General features: G+C 36.4%; 1 protein-coding gene across 2 annotated transcripts in view; it reads left to right on the top strand.

Moving 5' to 3' along the window:
* The window catches only part of LOC129284112 (clustered mitochondria protein homolog), a 52,427-nt gene that overhangs the window by 3,213 nt on the left and 25,202 nt on the right, over positions 1-24,012 (top strand). The window contains exons 2-8 of one of the 2 annotated variants that reach the window (XM_064111387.1): positions 4,480-4,849; positions 8,316-8,487; positions 13,236-13,370; positions 18,598-18,798; positions 20,443-20,527; positions 22,582-22,707; positions 23,245-23,348. In XM_064111387.1, the coding sequence (XP_063967457.1) occupies positions 4,523-4,849; positions 8,316-8,487; positions 13,236-13,370; positions 18,598-18,798; positions 20,443-20,527; positions 22,582-22,707; positions 23,245-23,348 (1,150 nt within the window). In that variant the 5' untranslated portion in view covers positions 4,480-4,522. Of the gene's footprint in view, positions 1-4,476; positions 4,850-8,315; positions 8,488-13,235; positions 13,371-18,597; positions 18,799-20,442; positions 20,528-22,581; positions 22,708-23,244; positions 23,349-24,012 lie in introns of those variants that run through there. The other variant, XM_064111383.1, reaches the window with a different exon arrangement.

The following is a 24,012-nucleotide window of genomic DNA, read 5'->3' as shown; positions in this document are numbered from 1 at the left end:
GATCCCCCCCCCTTTAGCCCCACCTATTTCACAGGGTTGGGGAAAATATTTTTAGTCTGAAAAAAGTTCTATAGTACAGGGTTATAAAGTTAAGTCCACTTTCTGTTCTCACAACATCTTTGCAAAGTGGGCTATAAACCCGACCAAAATTGCAGGATTTTGTTGTGGCCTTTGCCTATACCCTTTCCCACTGTTGCCCGTGGCATTTAGGTATGGGGTCATCTGCCTATCCGTCCAATCAGATCAATTTCAAACTAGTTAAGAATATGGCAATGATCTTTTCTGTTTGGTCACAGAGGTCATTATATACATTGAATTATCTTGTTAGATTTTCTCTTTGTTGTCCTGGGTAAAAAAAGGACTTTGAAACTCTTTCATATCTACTGTAGATAGCTTTAACAGTAATGATGTTGATAATCACATTCATTTTGGGATTATTGGAAAGTCTGCATAAATTTTTGTTCTTGATGATCATTTATAACTAATATTTCAACTCAAAACAGGATTCGATAATAAAAAATAAAGAAGATGCATATGCAACTTAAAGTACCCCTATCCTTCAATCTGCTCAATTTTTCAACAGATTTTAGGTCATAGATAATGGATGAAAATTCTGCTATAGATTTAATAATATGTTTTTTTTTTTAACATTGATATGAATTGGCTGGAAAAGAAGTGGATATGTTTAAATGAAGCTTTGAATCTTTAGATGCACTGTCCGATACTTTTGATTTCATTTGTTTTTCTTTCACATTTAAAGTACATTTTAGTATCTAACCACTGCTGGCTGTACTTGAGCAGTGCATTGAACTCTGATTGATCTTACCATGATTATGTAAGAGGTGGATTCTTGTTTAAAAAAATCAAAGTCTTCATCTATTATGTAATGCAGGGTACTGAACATTGTACACTATTAGGCAAAAGGAAAATTATTTGCTGGAAGTTAACCCGACTGCACCTGATAACACCTACTGAGGATAATGTTATTTTTAATTCAAACTTGTACCCCATCAAAAGTGCTGACTGACCCCATTTAGGAAAAAAATACTTCCATCAATTTGTTAATGAAAAATAAATTGTAACTTACAAATTCTATTTCATTTTGCTCCAGTTTTGTTTTTGTAACATATTAGCCATTCAGAAACAAATTTAGAGTGCACAATGTTACTTTTTACTGGTTACATGTACTTTTACATTGACAGCCCTGCATGTAAGGGGCTTTAATTTCTTGAGATGGAGTTGACCTACAAATGTGCTGGGGTCATATTCCAAGAGACCAAGACAATCCCTATCATGGTTAATTAATGACTTGATAGATGCAAGCTTATCTTGGAGTAATGGAGGTAGACAAAACACATGAGTCTTCAAGTTCATGAGTTTTAGGAAGAATATTGGAGTGAAGAGGTTCGCTTCAAAGCATTTCTCTTCAATCTTTGGCATGCAACATCTCTAGTAGGCTGTTAAATTTTGACATTATAAGGCAAGGCTTCCTCTCCATTGGGCTTTTTTCTATATTACACCACAAAAAAAAATACTAAAGGGCACAACAAATCTCCAAAGCCAATGATAAGGGTACCATGGCCATACAACATGGCATTCATTGCCATGGCGTTTGATAGCCTTTGATTAATTCAAGCTTTGTTCTTGGGTTTTTGTTAGTAGTCTAAGGGTGCGTTTATGCGCCACTCTTTTACCCTAGAATCATAATTTGAATCATGATTCAAATCATGATTCTGCAGAATCACGATTACGTTTAGTCAAAAGTGAAAATAAACGCCTTTCAAATCACAAACATGAAACACGGAAAAAGGGGTGTTTGGGAAGACGTTTCTGTAGAATCACGAGCGAAAATGGTCGTATAAACGCAATCGTGATTTGAATCATGATTCTATGATGTCACTGTGTTGGGCTGCTTCCTGTTTGACTCTTGCCAAGCTCAAGGCATGTGCTATTATGTGCTACGCATGCATTTCTGTGTTGGTTATCGCATCGTCCACTGTTTTGTTTTTTTGTCATGGCTTTAACTGCAAGTTCTAGTAAATTAACTAACTGGACAGACAATGATCTCAGTTGTTGAGTTTACAATGTCAATATTAAATTGGATTACGCTGAAATTCACTTCGAACACCATTTTCGATAAACTGACAAGATAAATAAAAGTAAACAAAATGAGGTATAATAGAATGAATATTGGAAGCAAAAGATTGATTTTTCGAAAGCCGAGACACGTACGAAAAGTTGACCAATTCTTCTTGGGTCTGCGCACTGTGATGCGCACTTGATCGGCCCGAATCAGAGGAGAAACAGCGTTAGAATGAAGGTCGTCTAAACGCTGATTCTGTGGTATTGTGTTTCATGTTTGTGTTTTGAATCATGATTCAGATCATCATTCAAATCGTGATTCTGGCTTGAGGTCGCATAAACGCAGCCCTACACATAGGCCTATGCCATGATATCTCTCTTGCTGGCCTGCAAAGCCAAGAGTGTAGCGGATAAAGTAAGTCTCTTTCACAATGTTTTTGTTTTCACAGAGTTTGTACCTTATGCTTTAAGGTATAAAACCATAATATTCAAGGACTTCAGACATACATGTACTCTTGAGCTTCTTAGTCATTTCTTTATCTTCTTTTAATACATTATGGACTATTGGTACATCACCTGTCTGTGGCTATGGGCATTGTCATTGTAAATTTCCTCTATTTTGAAACAGAACCGAACTACTGTTACAGTGTAGTCCACTGATATTTCATAAAGACAATCATATAACTCTGTTGGTTGGTTATTAGTTTGTAGTTTGTCTTACCTACAGTGTAGGATACGACATAATTGGTTGCCCGACTGCCCTGGACAAGTGAAAGTGGATGCTGGCAAGCGTTTTGGAGCAAAGACTGAAACTAATTGCTTGAATTGCATAGGCCTATATGTCAGACTCAGCAAATAAATTTCATAGTGAAGTGGATTAGGTAGTTAATGTTTATTAAAAAAAATATTGAGTTCCAGCATTCAAAATAACCACCAGTATTTCTGTGCAGCAAACGTAATCAGCTTGCCTCTTTTGAAATTGTGCCCGTGAGCCTAAGAAATTCACTGATGAAATTATGATACAAATAACCCTCTTAGTTTGGTATGAACTATGAAATACATGTGAAGTCCTGTTCCATTATCAATACATGTGAAACCCATTCACATAAAAAGCCCATGATGTGGAAATTTCAGGGGGTGTTTTCGTTTCCTAAAAAAATGTTTGAAAAAAAAGGGTTCCATCACATTTGCTTCGGCAACAATTGCTCCTCTGTAATTTCCACACACTAATTGGATGACCAACTTCAACCCTGGATTTAACACTATACCCTATTCTAAGCCTAACCCTAAACATGACATAAAACCGTAGAGCAACCCTAACCCTATGTCCTAGACAAAAAAAAGTCCGGAGCAATTGTCGGAGGATCAAATGTTGTGTCACCGAAAATAGCCCTCTGGAATCCCCCTTTCTTGTTCATGTAGGTTACATGGAATTTTGAAGGCAAACTTATTGGAAGAGAATCAAATTCAAGGTGGCCTTAAGTTTGAAATACAGAAACTGCATTACCTAGCCTAGTAAAGACATTTGCAATGTTCAATACTTCGAACATATAGGCTAGTGCTACACGCAGTTAAATGTCATTGGAATGAGTTGTAGAAAGAGCTAAGTAGATCAGTGCTGTCCATGTCTTTCACATTGGCCTTGTATCAACTAATGATGCTGGTCTATTTTAAGGAGGGGGAGGAAATCCACTTTTACGAGCTGCAGAAGATGACGATCTCTCGTGTGCTTCCTCCGGAGCAACCTGGCAAACCATTAACACCTAACGGTAACCTGACTTCGGAAGCTCCCTGTGCATACCTGGGAATCTGCCAAGAATTTTGACGAGTGATTGCGTTTACCACTCATGAGCGAAAAGAAATCTGATACAGAAGTGTGCACGGTTCATGACCTTGTACTATGTTGAGTTAAATGTTGTTACGGGAAAGGGCATGCTGATTGACTTCAGTGTGTCTTGACAAAAATAGCTGGATGAGTTTTACCTAGCATAAGAAGAGCTCTAGAGTTTTGCTGGATCAGACAAAGTATCGCAATCGCATTCAGGCACAGGAAATGCAATGATGAATTTTGTTGAAAGTGAAAGTGTGTGACAATTGATTTGGAAAAAGTGCTATCATAGATTTAGATCAAATTTAAACTCAGACTGATGTTACCTCTAACTCTGAGAGAGAAAAGACATATATTGAAATGTAACTGCCTGTGTCGAGATGTGGAGAGTATCTACATGTTATTACAATTTTTTGACACTGTTTCTATTCTTGTGATGGTGGTATATTTTGGAACCAAGTTGTATAGATTTTGAGTTTGTACAACATTTTAAATCTGAAATATTGTTCTTTTGTGTTACTGTTTAATTAATGAATATTCCTATTTATATTCTTTAATTGCATTTACAGATTTGACAAACAATTGTGACGTCTTGGAGACATTCGCCAGATTATGGCAGAACCTGCCCCTATAGTCAACGGAGTGGACAACCCGCATCCCTTACCCATCAATGGTGCTGATGATGGCGCAGGCAGCAGCGGAGACGTGACCCCAAACAGTGAGGACAGTGGTGTGGACTGCATGCATGTTGATGCATTAGAACTCAAGGAGGCGGTTGCTAATGGCAACAGCAGGAGAGATGCTGTAGAAGAGGAAGGGAAGGAGGAAGGAACAGAGGAAGAGAAGAAGGATGCAAAGGTTGAAGATGTGATTGTGATCCAGGATGCAGCGTTCATGGTGAAGCTTGTGCCTCCGTCTGGTGAACCGTTTGATCTTCAGGTGAGTTGACGATAAAGTAATTACGAGATATTTACTCCAGAGATATTTTTTGTCAGGTTGTTTCTTGAAATGATCAAAAGACATTGGATTGATAATTTAAAGGGTCTTGCACTATTCCTTTTATACAAAGTTGTGACAATTAAGATATACAGTTTTTGTTTGTTTTTTGTTCGTGGGTATATTCATGCCAAAAGACTAGCCTCTGATTGAAATGACCAAAGCATTGATAACCCCTGAATATTCAAATCAAATCTTAACAAAAAATTGATATCATTTGATATTCTATTTTTATTACCCAAAATGCACAAGTTTTGGTCTTTGGTCTCATTTTAGAACTCTTTTGGAAAGCAACCATTTTTAATTGTAAACTGAACAAAATATCATCCAGATTGTTCTTTGGGTTGGGACAGTAGCGTATGGAAGATTTTTGAAGGGGGGGGGGGAAGATTTCAAGCTGAATGAAATGTTGACAACCACAAAAAAAAGGTCTTCACCAAAAATTTGTGGTCCTTTCGTACCCAACAGAAAATTGACAAGGGGGTTTGGGGTATAAAAAAATTAAGGGGGGGGGGTTGAACACCTGTAACCCCCCTCCCCCTGCATACGCCACTGGGTTGGGGGGGGGTCTGTTAATATTCTGTAACAAATTTGGTTTAAACCAGTACTTTCATAGTAAGGCTAGAGTAGTAGTGAACAGGATATTGGTAATTACCTGGTTTGCTGACTCTTTTTCTCAACTTACACTTTCCTTTTTGTTATTAGGTTAGCAACACCAGAATTCTAATTCATGGGCATGATGAAGGAGTATAAAGGAAAAGAATATTGTTAATGTTAATACTTCATTTAAGCCCGAGTCGAACCAGTTTGTCCAACGGTTTTGAGGCTGGCAATCGCCATAGTAATACATGAAATTCATACAGTGTAACCTCTTTTTTAAAGACTCAACGTTGATAACACCCAATAAGATTTCACACTTGTCACAGAAAAGTTACAATGTAACTAATGTAACTTAAAAATGTATGTACACCAATGAAAAAAAGGTACATGGACATGTAGACCTGTACATCTCCATTCCCTGTTCAGCCACGTGTTTGTGAAGACCTTGTTGACTCATATGCCCTGTTGTCAAGCATCGTCACCAAACTGCATGGAGAAGATCCTTAGCACGTGGTGGTAGACTCTCATGTCTAATTGAGATGTAATAACTACCTCCTGCTGCCCTTTCTGACCCTTACAGCTGTGAGAATCATACAAGAATGAAAGAAAGAAAAGTGTGTTAAGAAGAAAAAAAGCACAGTGTAGCTGCTTGCACATTACTGATAACAAACCGGTGTTTAGTATTTGGCATGTGCCAGACAGTAAATGTGTGATGAAACTTTGCATTGCCTTTGTGTCTGCATAAAAAAAGAGTAAAAGGTTCATGTAATTCTAGTTACAATTTGCAGTTTCCTGTTGGTGGTATTTTTTTAGTGGTGCAAGGCTGTGAGAATAAATGAGGCTTGATAGCCAGTCTCATCGCGAACCACTTTCCGTAGATGGTGTCCCTAGATAATCTGAATCAGATTCAACAAATTTAGACCTGATAATTAAATCAGGGTGGAACACAGTGCAAATTCTACAACTTCCGCACATTTGGTTCGGTCAAGGGTGGTTTAGTGTATTGCTATTAAGAAAGCATGAGTGTTTGTTGAGTGAGCACCACAGGACTAAGTGTTTGACACTATCTCCAAGGGACATCTTAAATCCAGTCAGAAGACACTAACAAATTGTGAATTTTTCTACAATTTTCTAGTAAGCTGTTGCGCCAATTCAGATTTTTTTTGGGGTAATCTATGCCAAATTAAAATTGAACCCTTGAAAGTCACAATGCTGGAATAATTTTTATTACCTCTTGAAGTTGAAATTGTGGTTGGCCATTTCCAATTTGAATGGCTTACATGAAATCAAGTACATTTGATTTCATTTAAGGGTGACAAAAAAGTGGGATAAAGCGTTTTGTGTTGAAATGGGGGATCCCCAAGGTCATAAATACATGTCTGCAGGTGCTTGCAGGTGCTTTCAGACCGACTCGATCATCATAATTCCTGTTGATGTATGAGAACTTGCTCAGGCCAAAAAGTAACTGATTACCAATAATTATTTTTCGCATTCCAGGGTACATTCACATCCAGCCAAAACCATACCCTTTTTCATTTTCACTTGTATAATAGGTCAATGTGCTCTGAGCTTATTCCGTTATTCAGGACCCAAAGTAATGGCATTTCGATGTCAGCTGTACTTTTTTCCCCAGCAAGCGTATACAGGTACAGAGAGAGCCTACACAAAGAGGTCATCAGAATTAGGTTTTTCCATGGTGTCGAGGTTACATATAGGCCTAGTATTACTTTGTGTGTCAGGACTTGTGATGCATACTGTGATAATTTTTTTTTCAGGAAATGCTATTCATTGCTACAAACCTTCCTGATTTTGGATAAGAAAAAGTTAATCAAATGACCTCGCCAGCATCCTTGCTGCATAAAATGTACCTTGGTTGAACATTTCTCTGTGACAATCTTTTGCATGAACATGTTCAGTTTCACTCCCATTGAAACCTTGATTTCATTGGCTGTTGGGTTTTCTTGCCATGTTATTTGATGTTGAAAGGAAAGTGAAAATCAAGTGTTTCATTTTTTTCTTAGGGTGGGTTTTTCACAGGTATGCAAACATTTTACTGCCCTCCTGGGTAAAAACGTAAAGGCTCACTGGCTCGGGCAACTTTGCCTTGATCCTCTGTAAACTTCATTTGAGAAAGTGATGTTGCTATTTTAAGTGACACAGTTAATGTCACAAAATTAAAATCTATTGTTTGATTTTATTTGCTGAAAGTGTTTTTTCCATGGGTGTGCCTTTGTTTGGCAAAAAATAAGAGTGGAGCCCCCCCCCAAAAAAAAAATTGTAGGTATGCCTCTTTTCCAAAGTATATGAGCGATTTTGAATCAAGTCCTAAAGAAAGAAATGTCCTATATTTGACGGGTGAGGAAACCATACTTGTCAAGAATTTTCACATCACCCCTTTCTTAAATCAGCATTATTTACAAACCATGGCAATCCTATATTTTTGTGGTGATTTACATCCGTAATATTGCGGCATTTGTGTATATGAATCCTTCTCTCTCTTCGTGTCTCCTCATTCCATTCATTTGTAATCTGTCTGTCTGATTTGTTGGTTAGATTTTGTTTGATATTAAGCCTTTTTGTGTATGTCTCTGATACTTGTAGGTTAGTCATCAAGAGGTGGTACTGGGGATTTCAATCTTTTGTCTCTTTGTCTGTGTCTTTTCATCTATTATTATCCTCTCTATTCGTCTGATTGTCTTGACAGATGAGTCCTCAAGAGATGGTACAGGAGATTTAATAAGTATATTTGTCTGACTGTCTCTTTGTCTTTTCATTATTGATTCCTCTGTCTGTCTGATTCTCTTGATAGGTGAGTCCACAAGAGATGGTCCAGGAGATTCACCAAGTATTGATGGACCGTGAAGATACCTGCCATCGGACTTGCTTTTCCCTTCAGCTTGATGGCAATGTCCTGGACAACTTTGCTGAACTCAAGAACATTGAAGGACTCAAAGATGGCTCCATTATCAAAGTTGTTGAAGGTAATTAACTTAAAGTTTGCATTGTTAATTTGTTATAATTTCACCTGAAATTTCAAAACAAACTTTCCGTCTTTGTATTAAATGGTTTTCAAAGGGGTACTCCAGGCTGAAAATAATATGATTTGAACGTATTTTTAAAGAAAAATCAGACAAACAAAACACTGAAGGCTACCTTAGCATAAAAATATTAAAAGAACACAACAAATATCAAAGGCCATAGCAGGGGACATTGAAGCAAGTCAGTAGCCTCGGGCATCTAAGGACATGGCCTTGGATTAATATAAGCCCTGATTGTTACAGTCACAGAAACTATCCCTACTTGAATGAAATACATTTTTTTTCTCACCACATCACCTCTTTGTATCCGTTTTGAGTGAGCAACTTCTTCTTTCCCAGTATATCGTTTGCAGTTGATCTTAGTCATTTCCTTTTGATTATTTTATTTTTGACAGAATGACATCACACAAAAATAAAAGCTGATTTCAAAGGGAAATATCTTTTTTTTTCTTCACCAGAAATGAAATGAAAGTTCATTATTAAAAAACAAAATTAATAATGGAATAATTGGGATTAAGTTGTAAAAAGAGGGAAACTAGGGTTTAAATGAAGTTTAATATTTTTTTTTGTAATTTCTTCACAAATGAATTATGATGTAAACAATTTAAGATAGTCTTTGACTGATCAATTTGACATTAATAAAATAAAGTATGAACATCATAAGTCTATTAGAATGTTGTTAATATACATGTTTAAATTATTCACATAATCAAAATGTTTCAATATCTGAGTATTTCTCATTTCCCGCTCTAATCATTATGATTCAACAGTATGGGGAATAGGCTCTCCCTTTAAAATGCACATTATGTAACACTGCTCATTTTTCACTGAGTCCTTTAATGATTGTTTTGGTGTTACAAAATCTGTGATTAGCTGATTGCGAAACGTTTGTTATTGGCATGACAGATTCAGTGGGCTACTTCTGGCAGCATGAAGAATTATTATGCTCTGATTGCCAGACATAAATCTACGACCTCAGTGGCCTATAAGGGGACCTGTCAGCTGTATTAATTGATATGGCATTATGAGCTTGTGATGAGATAAGCAGTGCTTGAATAGATTTTGGTTTTCCTCTCTTATTTTGTTGTTGAATGTCTCTGCTAGCATTTCTTTTCTTTTTTTTACATTCTGTATTGGGTAACAACTAACAATGTATGTTTTATTGCAAAAGGTTTTCATTGTTTTGTTTGTGAAGTTATCGCTATCAATTCTGACCTATTTTAAAGCAACTTTATCAAAACCATTTGTTTCCTGTGCCTGAGCAATTCAATTTATGCTTTAACACTTTGAGCCCTATGCCTAATATAAAACGGGATAGAAACTACTAGTACGGTATGGAAAATACGATTTTAAGACTGTTTATGGGCAGCACTGCTATTGAGGTCTCATCCAAATTCCAATTATCAGCTATAAACTGTATTGCTGGCTTTAATTAATTTTGTTCAAGTTTCTGGATGAATTCATTCCATGTCAAACATTTGTCTAGATCAAGACATCACATCATAATTTCATTTATTATAAGTTCATTCATAGTGATTTACTATCTGATTTAATGGCTATGTCACTGTTAGCACTGCAGTTTCAATACCCTCATATCATAAGTATTTGATTGGAGGTTACAAGGCCACTTGTGCTTCAACTCACCTCTTAGTATAAGTTTGTTTAAATATTCTTATCATGTATTCATTGATAAAGTGCTGAGTTCAGTAGTTCTTTACTTATGAGCTTATAGTTTTTAGGATTTTTTACACGGGTGCAGATTGTTAATTTACAATAGTTCCAACTTTACTAGTTTTTATTTTAGAAAATTGTTATCGATGTATAACATGTTACCGTCTGGTAATTTGAGAAAAATTGAACCATGTGCTGATTCTTAAAGTTTATAGATGGCAAGACTTTTGTATATTTGACAATCACAAAGGATTTAAAAAAAAATATTTCTAGTTCTAAATAAAGCATTATAAATACTTTATTTTGTTCATAAATTGACCTCTAAATTACAGATATTCAGGGACCTTGTTACTGCTTTCTTTCGGATACCAATCTTTTTAATTAAAAAATTAATGTGTAAATAGTGATGTGCATAGACTCATTATGCTCTGACATTGTTATTTATCTGTCTCCTCTCCTGTTGGTAGTATTTTGATTTGAGCCATACATGTATTGCAGCCAGAATTTGTTATTATAATGCAATAAACTGCTTTTCTACCCTTGTCTGAAAACTCAGACTTCATTGACAGGCACATCCAATTATATTGTTAACACGTACAAATACATTTTTAATACATTTTCAATTTGAATAGATTGGCTGATATTGCAGAATCTTGAATTTTGAATGGTTTGATGAGATAAAGCTGTATACTTGCAAGTGTTCATGAATTTAGGTCAGGTTGATAATGGGTTATCTTGCTTGAGAGTTGAGTATTTACTTAGGTATTGAAATAAATGGGAAATAAAGAGTGGGGGATGATTTTATTAGACTGAATATCGATAGATAATGTTGTGCTCTGGGGTCGTATTCATAAAACTGTACTAGCAGATAAAGTGGATTGATGAGGGAAAAAATGTTATTCACAAAACTTTCATACAATAGATACTCACAAAATTTGATAAAATATAACCACTGTGAAAATATCAGTTCATTGTACTTTTAAAGATGAAAAAAGAAATGGTATTGTTTGAATAGAGTGAGGAAGGGGAGGGAGCTGAGTGGAAGGGAGGGAGCGGGATGGAGGGGGATGCGGTGGGGTGGAGCAGGATGGGGGTGATAGAATGTTTTGACTTTGGAGCTACAATGTGTACATATACATGTTTAAAGTTCATATTTACTCTGAATTGGATAAATACTAAATATAATCTGAAGCAAACATATTTCTGCATTTCGACCAAATTAGACTACCAGTACATGTACGTGAGTAATGGTACAATGTACTCAATGTGCATGCTTACATTATTTATATTTCAAGTCTTCATATACATGTACCACCAAAACTAAAGTTCATATTTACTGTTACTTCAACATAAATTATGCATATTTATACAGGTAATCAAACATTCAGAGTAGGCAAATGATGCACTTAGCAACTTTTATTCTAAAAATATCTTGAAGTGTTCAACAGTCGTCACTACTTTCACTTGACCTTGTAGAGTTTCTTGGTCAATGTCAAAATATGGTTATTTTTTTGTTTCAAACTTGCAGATGCAACCTTGTTTATAGTCTGAACATGAAGTTTTCATTAAAAGAGTGTAATAACCTTTTGTAAGTCGACTGTACATATATTCTGATCAGCCTCTTTACCCAGAATGTTAGCCCTCTACATACTGTACTTATTTTAATTCATTAATTTTTGGGTAAAGGGTGACATTGCAGATATCTCATTTGCATTAAATCTGATATTTTTACTCATTTTGTTCATTATAGTACAGAGGTGAGTCTTTAACATTTCAGCAGGATATATGTATGAATTATTATAAGATTGAATTAACTTTTTTTCCCCTGAGCCATTTTTGTCTCGCCTGCATAGCAGAGCGAGACTATAGGCACTGCTTTTCCGGTGACGGTGTCGTCAACATTGAAATGTCATAATTAAGAAAGTGTATGGACCTAGTTCATAAAACCTAGACATATGGGTAATAGTGTATCGCTGAAGATCCTGCCTGAGTTTCAGGTCGCATTCTGATTAAGGTCAAAGGTCACTTACGGTCAACAAACTTTGGCCATCTTGGGGTTATTTGAGGATTTGTCATCATAACTTTAAATTTATGGATCTAGTTCATAAAACTTAGACATAAGAGCAACCATGTATCCCTGAATATCATGTGCGAGTTTCAGGTCACATGACCAAGCTCAAAGGTCACTTAGGGTCAACAAACTTTGGCCATGTTGGGGTATTTGAGGGATTGTCATCATAACTTTGAAATTTTAGGGATCTAGTTCATGAAATTTGGACATAAGAGCAATCAAGTATCCTTGAACATCCTGTGCGAGTTTCAGGACACATGACCAAGGTCAAAGGTCATTTAGAGTCAAACTTTGGTAATGTTGGGGGGTTGTGGGATTGTGATCATACATGTAACTTTAAAAGTTTATGAAACTTGGACATAAGAGCAGCAATGTATTCCTGAATACCCTGTGCGCGTTTCAGGAACATGGCCAAGATCAAAGGTCATTTAAAGGTCAATGAACTCTGGCCATGTTGGGAGTATGTGTTGAATTGGCATAACTTAGAAGGTTTTGGATCTAGCTAATGAAACATCAACATAAGGGTAATCAAGTATGAATGATCATGGTCAAAGGTCATTTTGGGTTAATGGGCATAATAGTTTATTATCATATTAGTGTTTTCTTCTGTGAATAATTATTCATTAGCTGTTTTCAAAGGCAGCACTGCTGCTATATCGAATTGCGTAATGCAGGCGAGACTGCCAGAGGTGTTCCACTTGTTATTCAATAATTACTTGAGGCAAAGTCTCATCCTTTTTCATTCTTACACAGTAAGGAAAAAAAATTTGCATTAAAATTCTCAATGTTTTCTCTCTTTTCTCTATGATTCCAGAGCCATTCTCAGGATGTAAATCCATATACATAGAAGATTTGGTACTCTTTAAGTTATTTTGCATTCATGTAAAAAAAAAACCCATCAATTTGCATCAAATTATTCAATGTATTTTTTCCACTTTTACCATTCCAGAGCCCTACACAGTACGTGAAGCCCGGATACATGTCCGTCATGTTAGAGATCTGCTCAAGTCTCTGGATCCTTCAGATGCTTACAATGGTGTGGACTGCCAATCTCTCTCGTTCTTATCCACAGTCCTCAGTGAAGGTACGTAAAGCAGAATTGTTCTTAAGGCACCTTGCCAAAAGTCTTTGCCATACCTTTTTGCAAGAATTCTGTTGTAAATGCAGTATGGCAAGTTCCCCTAAGTCTGCGCAGTCCCCCTTGTCTGTGCACACGCGTATCTGCGCGATTCTAGTAAAAGAAGATACGCTACGAACACAGACTTTACACATGCAATACACAGACAGATATTCATTAGAAAATCAGACTCAAAATGGTGGAAAAATAATGAATTTTGGGCATTTCATGTGACGGCCTCAAAATGCAGCATTTCTCATCAAAATCTCTGAATCGTGTGCAGAGTGAATGGGTGTGCAGACATGGGGTCCCTTTATTTTCAATCTGAAAATGACTGCCTGAGGTTTTTTCCAAGAAAGTCATAAATTTCTTTCAAATTTGTATGAGATATTTGGTACACTTACTCTTAATAATATAAGGAACAATTACTATCTGAAAGATTTTGTGAAATAAAAAGAAATTTATGTTAAATCTTAACTCAAATTGTTAGGTGCGCAGACTTGGGGACCACCATCATACGTGTCTTTCATAGTGGCTGTCTAATACCTGGCACCATCTTGTAAAGTGTTGCGATTGATTGAAGGTGAATTTCAGTTTTGTTTAGGACTGTATCCACTCTTACAGATCTTGTGTGTAGCAAAATAGAACAGAATTTGCTCACAATTCGGTGGATTCACAATACGGTGCGCCATCTATCGGTTGCAGTGGACAGGCCGAAATTCGCAATGCATCATGGGAAAAAGTCTACATCAGTTGCGCGTGCTAGTACTAAAGTGAATGCATGCATGCGATTATTTAGCGCTGGCGATGCGGCGCGACCAGTTATGCTGTTTAATATTAAAGGTCCAGGAGGTGGGAGAGAAATTTTTGATGAACGAGCACCGTGCACTGCCTGCGCCTGCACACGATGACGACCCCAAAGTTAGACACTTGGCCTGTACACTTCAACTGATAGATGGCACACCATATTGTGAATCCACCAATTGATGTGATTACTCAGCACAAGTCACTTTCTTGTGACGTTTTTAATGACATGCTTTGTTCCATTACCTTCTCCGATGGTTTTTTTTTAATCTTGAAATGAAATCAAAAGCTTTTAAACAAATACCAGTATAAAGTAGATTTTGCAAAAGCTTTTTTTGAGCTGTAGGGCAGTTTGTATTAATATCATCCTCAATCAATAGTTATTAAAGAGAAAATTAGATAAGAAAATTGATTGGACTGGTTTCTTCAACCTCGTTTAGTTTTCACCTCCCATGTGAGACCTGTATTATTCTATTACCATGATGCCTACTAAGTTCACGTCTTTCGTTGATCAAGCAGCAATGTAAATGGCGCTCTTTGTACAGCTGGGGAATGACTTAAAGGATTTGAGCCTGTTTTGATATAGGTGCTGATTGATGTGCACTTACCTCTTGCTAATGGAAAATATGAAATCATTTAGCAATTCAAGGCTTAGACCCACTTCTTATTTTTTAGATCAGCTGAAAGCATAGTCACATAGGGTGGGATGTTGGAGCTATGAAACGGATGAATACAGAAATATATATAATTTTTTTTTTACAACTCCTCTCCCCATAGAAGTTCAGAACTCTAGAATGATTTAAAAATGATCAGCATTTACTCCTCAAATTGGCATTATTTGTTTATACATGTAATGTGCATAAGAACAACAACAAAATATGTTGCATAAGATATACTGTCCACCTTGCTTGTTGTCCACTGTTACCCTTCAAAATGGCATACAATGTAGCTCGAATGGACTGCCTAGCTGTAGAATTTAATGTGAAACTCTATATTAAAGGCTTGTAATATCAGAAATGCTAGACTTTATTCTATATCTTGCTCTAATCTCTTGGCTTATTAATGTATTGTGTCTCCTGCTTACCTAGGTCTCAATGTGATCTTGTCAAAACAGCCTTGTCTAATTCTGAATGATGCTCTGCAATAGATACATGTACATGTTCCAAATCTTGTGTTTAAAGGGGAACTAAACTCTAAAAGTGCTTTGCACACAGACACAGTAGATATCTTGCCATAGGGCCATGTTCATTAGGATAGATTTAATAAAATACATTTTCACAAACAGTCATGAGTGTATTGTGAATATTGGTTTTTAAAATGTGTTAATTTGATCTTTATTAGAAAAATGAGGAATGCTTTGAAGCATACTCTATAATTTCTTGGCAAGTATTGTGATAAGAATGTTGTGAAGAGAAGCAGAAAATTATCTTTTGGTAAAAGACCACAAACATTAAAAAAAATGTTGCACCCTTGGTAAGGATCCTAGAACCATTTGACTATTTTGAGTTTGGTGCTGTCTAAATTGGCTGTGGTATACTGGCTTAAAAAAAGGTGACAATGTTTTATGATAGGGGTCCATTGACAGTTCATTGAGGATCATTGATGCATGTATCTGTTCAAACAAGTCATAACCCATTATCACATCTGACTGGCAGTAGTTCCAGCTAAGATATTTTATGTGAAATATTAGACTATTGCTAAAAGTAAACCTGCTATCCCCTGATTAAGCTGATTTTTCAGATCAGCAATTTTCAGTCAGGACTCTGCTTTCTTTCATCATCTTTCTCCTATTGCCTTGCCTAGATATAACATGGAAATTCAGGGTCTTCTTTTATTTTTAAGTTGAACCTAGCAGGGTCAGTCTTGCTCACTCCATATTTGGCCTGTATGAAACAAGGAAGTGTTTTACAAGGCATGCCGTCTTGTAAGTGATTTTCAATGACAAATTTGCTCACGGCCAATCAGATTCAAGGATTTCAGTAGCTTGTAACACAGTGATCATCACAGTCAAGATGCCTCGTGGAACCCTCCCCTGGTCTGTTCTTAATCACAAGACACGGCTGGCCGATGCTGTGATATAACAAACGCTGATCTTGGGTTTAATCACCTCCTACCTTTGGTCCGTCTCTCTCAATGGGGGTAAATCTCAGTGGAATGGGATGCGCTCCCTCTGGTATTTACGTCCATCCATCACAGCCAGAAGGGGATAAGTAAGGTCATTGAAATTTGGGTCATTAGTCCAGTGATTTTACCTCTTTATCTTTAGAATGGTAATATGATACAATCATTTTGGCAAGTTGCCAGTTAGAGTTCCCTCCCCAGTCCATCAATCCTATTTGCCCCTACCATGGGGGTATTGGGCTGTACATTTACATGTATATACATGTACATGTATATACATGTAAGAAGAAAACAAGGAGAATAATATCCTGTTTATTTTTTTTTCATTTAGCAAGGCATTTTGGAAAGGCATTACACTCACAGGAGGATAAATGCTTGATTCAAAATGCCATACAAATTATAGCAGCCTCAACATTAATGTGGACCATTCTGTTCCTGGCCCTTTCAAATTCATTATACTATGGAAACAGTTTGCCAATAGCCCACAGTCCATAACACTAAATTCAGAAAGGGATATATTACGAATAAGCCTTTCCATGTTTTATTCTGAATGGCATCATGTATTCTCTCTTCTGTAACATTAAAAATATTGATAATGTGTATTGCTCGAACTAGCTCGAACCCTTCTGCCTCTAAAATGAGAGAGACCTAATGCGAATGTAAAGAGTCTATGGCATACTTCGCGGCATGTAGCATCCGAAAGGTTAGGGAATACTGTGCCAACTCTCTCTCTCTCTTAATATCAACACGTCATCCATCTTATGACATATGAAAGTACACAATGACACCAGGGGGGTGTTTCACAAAGATTTATGTCTGACTAAAAATCATGCTTAATGCCCATCGAAAGCTTTTGTAAATGAATTATACTTTAATATTGTCTACCATTCCAATATTATAAAAGTTATTGTGGTCATTGGAAGCATTTTTAGTTGTTACCAGCCATGATGCGAGCTAAAGTGAACTAATTTGAGGTAATTCAGGCACAAACGTTGCGTTAATGCCTGCGTAAGCGACTTGCGGTAGGGGAGATCGGGGTTAGTTGGAACGCGGGGTTAGTTGAAACATTGTAATTTTCTTTAACGCCTTTAAATAAATTTATGCAATACTGCCCTAAATTTATTACTATTATCAACAGCAATCCACCATATTACAGACAACACATGTGCAACTAGCCTGGTGAAGTTAGAAAGGAATTTTAGTTTTTTCACTTTCTGAGTAATTTTTTTATCTTTTAGAAATTTTGTATTATCTCAGAGAAGTTTATAGATCAAGTTAGCCTGTTTGGGGTACCGGGTATAATGGACACTTGTACTAAGCTACAAAATAAGGTTATTAATATGCCATGGTGAAGTCCCTTTTTTGTGCTGTAAGCTTATAAATGTCAAATGGGACTCTCGGGTTAGTTGGAACAAAGTTGAAGGGGCTAGTTGGAACATGTTCCAACTTACTCCAAACATAATTATGAGTAAAAACAATTTTTGACCACACCGCTCGCTGACTTTTTACTTTCATCTTTTGAGACCAAATTTGCGTGATTGGCTGTAGAATAGAAAACATAAAGTTCAACAAATCCACTTATAATATTTTTAACTTGAAAAAAATAAAGCAAATAGGCTAAAGCCATGTAATATTACGGTTAGTTTTAGTATAATTCTTAATTGACCATGCAGTGTTCCAACTTACCCCATACCATGTTCCAACTTACCCCGTATATGGGGTAAGTTGGAACGCTTGCAATGGTCTTGTTCAAGGTGGATTTTTTCAGTAACCATCATAGAGTTAAACATTTTATGGCCCTTAGATATATGCTTCAAGCTGATATATTGATTGTTTCTCAAATTTGGATTTTACAGCCATTTTTATCAAAAATGTTCCAACTAACCCCGATTTCCCCTACCTTGCTCACATTTGCTCAAATTGTCTCTCGTCTTTGCTCATATTGTTGTGTTTAATTGCAGATGTTTAAAAAAAATAAATTAAAAATAAAACTACCAAGCTAAAATGTTAGACCTCTGCATGTTGACCTCGTTTTAGCTCGTTTCATTGCGTTATGTTGCGTTTGACTGCATTCAGGCTATCTGCAGGCCCAAAACACAAAGGTGCAAGCCAGGCTTAGTTCTGATGGGGATGTACCTTTTTAAAGTGAAACTGGGATTATTCTCAGTTTTTTGTCAAGTTAATTGATAAGACCAGGGTCACCTCGTAATGAGATCTCTTCTCTGATTCTTATTAACCCTGATTAATTTCTCTTGATTGCTTCCTTCAGTCGACCGGAAGCGCGGCAAATCCTCGGCGGCATCAGACGTGGTGGACTGCACACCTCCAGAGTTCATCATGCCGTCATCCAAAGAGCGCCCCCTGTTGCCGATGCAGCCAGCATTTAAGGAGAACAACCGGTCTTTGAGTTGCCTCAAGGTGTTGACTCTCTCGGGATGGAATCCTCCCCCTGGGACGAGAAGGATGCATGGTGAGCAAAAAAGAAATCAATGTTTTGTTACTTCTTTTTAAATATTTTGTGATATTGCTTTGGTTTTATGTAATGTCATTAAGGTAATAGTTTAAAGAAGGTGGGGTGTTTTTCAATATCCTGGCTTCTTGTGTGCATTGACTTTGGAGAACAAAATTTAATTCATTATTAATAAAATGGGGTAAGAGTTCTAAAACTGTTGTTCAGTGATGTGTAGACCATTGACTCAATCATGGCTCTATATTAACTGTATGTGATAGGTCATAGTGTCAAATCATGACATTGCTGTATTAATTTAAAGTAAATAAATTCGTCTTCAAGCAGCTTAAAGGTCATTTTGTTTAATTAACTTAAACAGTTTAAAGTCTATAAGCTTGTCAGTTGTTTTATGTTCTCTTATTGTATTTTCCTGATCCCCTCCCCCTCTTTCTCTCTTGTCCCTTCCTTCCCTACTCTTCACCTATTTTCTCCGTTATTTCCTTTTCCCTTTCTCTTATGTTCAAGATCCCCTTCTCTTGAAGGGAGGAAGGTGTTGAAGAGGGGGGGGGGGGGTGAGGGTTCATTTCCAGTCACCTCTCATTTATCAAGGAAAGGTTTAGATATAACTTTTGTTGTGTTGATTTAAATAAAAAGTTCATTCAGTTTATAGACATAGCTAGACTGAAATGTTGATTTGAATGCAGTGAAGAAGTTAGTGTATGCCATCAGATTTTGATATATCATGAGCCTCTGAGGTATTCAGCGGATTACGATACCGTACCATTTCATGGGCATTGTTGATTGTGAAACTATGTTGAGCATATCCAAATTATGGTGTCTAATCCGGCCAGAACCACACTGTCTTTAAATGTCAATGATAACAAATGCACTGGAGCCTGCTGAGAGTTTCTGGTCTTAAACTTGATTATTCATTTTGGTGAGACCACTTTTCTGTAAGGCACATTTCTGTATTGTACCACAATTGGGGAAAATGAAAAGCGCAACCAAATCTCAAGGCCCCAAGTCCTCAAGGCATCAATTGCCATTGCATGGCCCATACTGGCCTTGGATTATTGAATGATTATTTTTAGGCCAGGCGAACCAGGCGGTCCGTTGGTCACCGGTGCAATTTCTTCCAGACCGGTGGAGCACTAAGATAGAAATTCAGCGTCACCAAAGACTCTGAATATAAACCACTTTTCAGGCCTTATCTTTTATTAGACTTCACCCCTATCTCTCAAATTGATCCAATAATAGTGCATGATCTGACAGTTGGCACTGGCACATTTGCACTGGCACATTCTGTTAAAGAATATCAAAATTAGGCAAACCTATTTTTTAATTAGGAAAACAAAACAAAGCAACAACTAAATGAAACAGTTAAAACAATGACCCAGTTCAGAAGATTAATTATATTTTTAAAGCATTTTTTGTGTGTTGTCGTTGATGATTTTGGTTTCAAGACACATACCATTCAAATGTGAATATTAATGCCATTATAACTTTTATATTTATGTTTTTATAAGTAAAGAAAAAAAAAAGACAAATTTTGTCGGTGCTGCTTTATGCGTGATTCGATACGGTTGAATTTGTAGCACACGATGGAGAATAAAGCTTGTTAGTATTCTGTCATGATTAAGTGTTTGACTTTGTCCTATTTTGTAGGTGATCTGATGTACCTGTATGTTGTGTGCTCAGAAGGAACCTCATACCATCTCACAGCATCAACACGAGGCTTCTATATCAATCAGTAAGTAGAAAAGAGCTGTTATTTTTCTTGGTTTTTTATGTTTCAGGGCATATTTCAGAAAGAGGCACACTTGTAAAACAAAAGTATAGTAAAATAGAAATGTAATGAAATAAATAAATTCATTAATAAATGAATGAATGAATAAGTTAATTAATTAATTAATTAATAAATGAATGAACGAATAAATGAATGAATGAATGAATGAATGAATGAATGAATGAATGAATGAATGAATGAATGAATGAATGAATGAATGAATGAATGAATGAATGAATGAATGAATGAATGAATGAATGAATGAATGAATGAATGAATGAATGAATGAATGAATGAATGAATGAATGAATGAATGAATGAATGAATGAATGAATGAATGAATGAATGAATGAATGAATGAATGAATGAATGAATGATTAAATAAATAAATAAAGGGACTGTGAAAATATTTTGTGCAGGTAATGTACCCTTCAGTCCATCAATTACATGTAAACGATATTCAAGGCGTAAAAGTGATACATTTCTTAATAAATTATGAATATATTATTAAAGAAATACATGTATATTTAAACGAAGAATGAGCAATAAACAATCATGTTTAATATAGTTTGATGTTGTGTCGAGTGCAGTGCCCAGGGTAGCTCTTTGATTTACATTTACTGCAGACCAATCAATTAGAATGATGTATTATGAAATATCTGTCATGTAACAGTGACACATCATCATCACTGCACAGACAATAACAAACCTGAATAATGACCACAGGATTCCATCGAATTAGAACAGGTCAGACTTTCAAGTACATCCAATTAGGCCCCATTCCTCACTATTAGATTGTATCATCAGGGTGAGAGAGAGAGAAAGTGAGAGAGGGAGAGAAAGGGGAGAGGGAGTGAGTGGGGATGGAATGAGAGTAGGGTAGAGAAGCAGAGAAGAGGCAAGGAGAGCGAGAGAGAGAGGCAGTGGGGAGGGAGAGAGGCAGAGGGATAGAGAGAGAAGACAGAGATAAATGAACGGAGAGAAAGAGAGACAGACAGAAATAGAAAGGAAGAAGAATTTGAGAGGGGGCAGGTCTGTAAAGGTCATCTCGTGCACAAGCCTGCTGAGAGGCCATGCCTGTATGTGTGTATTTGAGTTGCCTGTCAACATCATCTCGTTTTACGCGTCCAGTGCCAATTGGAGATCTCATTGGCTCGTGCGCCCGGTTTGTTTTAGGGTATCTTGTTTCTGGTGTGGATTGTGTTGTGTTGAATATACCACATATTCCTTTAGTGTGTGTCTAATGCACAGCTAGATGTTTCAATGGAAACTTCATTCAATCCAAGTCCACCATCTTTCAATGACCTTGAAAAATATTGAGTTCTTACATGTTACCATATACAGATTAAACATATTGGGTTCATTTATCATATCTATTCTTTTAGAATTAAGGTTTCAAAATTTTTCATGGTTCTTTATGCATCTTATTATTTGAATGGTGTTTTGATTATGGGGTTTAAAAAGCCTTTTTGTAATTTTTAATTTAAGTGTTTTGAATCATGTTTCGGCTATAAACTTATTTCTGCATTTTTCACAAGCTTTAGAGGAATTAAGAAATTAATGGGTATGATGCTTGACTTTTGAAATTAGGAGAAAATAAATTTCAATTCATGGCATTTAGGTAAGGACTTAAAATTGTTGAGTCTGGTGTTAAAGCCCGGCTTAAACCAAACTTTCAAATATCATAATGATTATTTGATGATGATGATGATGATGATGATGGTATTGATGAAGATGATGATGGTATTGATGAACACGATGATGGTGATCATGAAGATAGTATTGTTGATGGTATTGTTCTCAGCCATTCAAATCCAGGAATATTGTCAGATGACAATGAAACCCAACCCTGATCAACCAAGAAATTGGTAAAACCCAATCCAATTGACAAAAAGCACCTGTACCCTTGATTGTCATCTTCATCTGCATCATCGTCATCCAAATTGAAAAAAAAAAATAAATAATATGGGCAAGTCTCATCCACCTTACAATGACCTCTTATTACCTGACTTCACCAGATCGACCCAGGAAGTTTTCAACCCCAAACCAGCTGACCAGAAGCACCTATCTCATTCCCTAATTGAACTACTCAACAAAGTCAGTCCAAGCTTCAAGAAGAACTTTGCTCAACTCCTCAAGAAAAGGTAATGATAATATCAGAATGTTATACATTGATATTTTACAGTTCATGACTAAAGATGATCATGTTCTAGATGATATCTTTTGAAATTGTGATAAACACTTGAAGCACAGCAAGTAACTTTTATTGATTATACAGAATATGATGTGCAACATAGATAAATCAAGAAATGCACCAGATTAGATAGTTGTTATGCCAGTTATTGGGGGAAATAAGCCCATTGTGAATTTAGTTGCAATGTCAAATTTTGTTTGAATTAGTGTATAAGATGGCGTTTTCATGATGGGTGCTTTAGTTTGCCATTGTGAAGCAAGTTTTGCTGTATTGCTCAAATTTCAATCCCTGCATACTTGTATAGTTGCACATTTACGCGAGACCAAAAGTTTTGAATACAGCAACATGTTCATGTGAAATAGGTTTTAAAACAAATTAAGTGAGTTTGTATACATTAAAACTGTTTGCTTATGCATTGATGTTTGGCTGTAAAGAGATAAAAGATTCGTTAATAAGATATTCTTCTTGTTATTCCTCTCACCGATAGATCTCAACGGCACCCATTTGAGAGGGTACCCACCCCATTCCAGGTCTACTCTTGGTTAGCCCCTCAGATGGAACACACTGTAGACTCCATAAGGGCAGAAGATGGTAAGATCTTGGGCGTTACGAGCAGTGATGCCACATTTCTTGATATTTTGGAATTTCAGTTTTGTATAATAATAGGCAATCTTTCCAGATCTTTAGGCAAAATGGCGGAGCCTCCGTATTGGACAAACTAGATCTGTCCATCGGCTTCTTTTCTGTCTGTGATATTTTATGTTAATGGCAAAAAGAAGCTGCTGAAAACTGCTTATCTAATAAAAGAGAGCCAATGGAGTAAATTATAAAGTCAAAAAGGGGGCCTAAGCTTTCGATCCTAGCAGAATCTTCGTCGGAGGCAAAATGACAAACATATAAAGTGGAACAACCATAATATAGACCACAAACAAGCTACAGCAACACTAGAAACAAGGAGACAAAAGGGGCATTAGTGAGTAGAGAAGACCAATCAGGTTAGTGAAGGGGATGAAAGAAAAGGAGTAGGCAGACACAAAGGGAAGTTAGTGTAAGTAAGGCCAAGAGGGATTAAGATAATGAGGCAGGCAACATCAAACAGGATCTGGAACAAAACATGTTAGGAAGAAATAATTTTTTAATGTAAGGATAAAGCTATAATATGCTGTGATAGGGGCATAGCTGTAGGATTTAAAGTCAGTCAGCAGGCTTTTATATAGCCCCATTTATCTTCATATCTATTCTGAGACCCAGTGTA

Source organism: Lytechinus pictus, chromosome 2, assembly GCF_037042905.1.
Source record: "Lytechinus pictus isolate F3 Inbred chromosome 2, Lp3.0, whole genome shotgun sequence".
NCBI lineage: Eukaryota > Metazoa > Echinodermata > Echinoidea > Temnopleuroida > Toxopneustidae > Lytechinus > Lytechinus pictus.
This window is presented reverse-complemented; position numbering and strand designations above follow the sequence as displayed.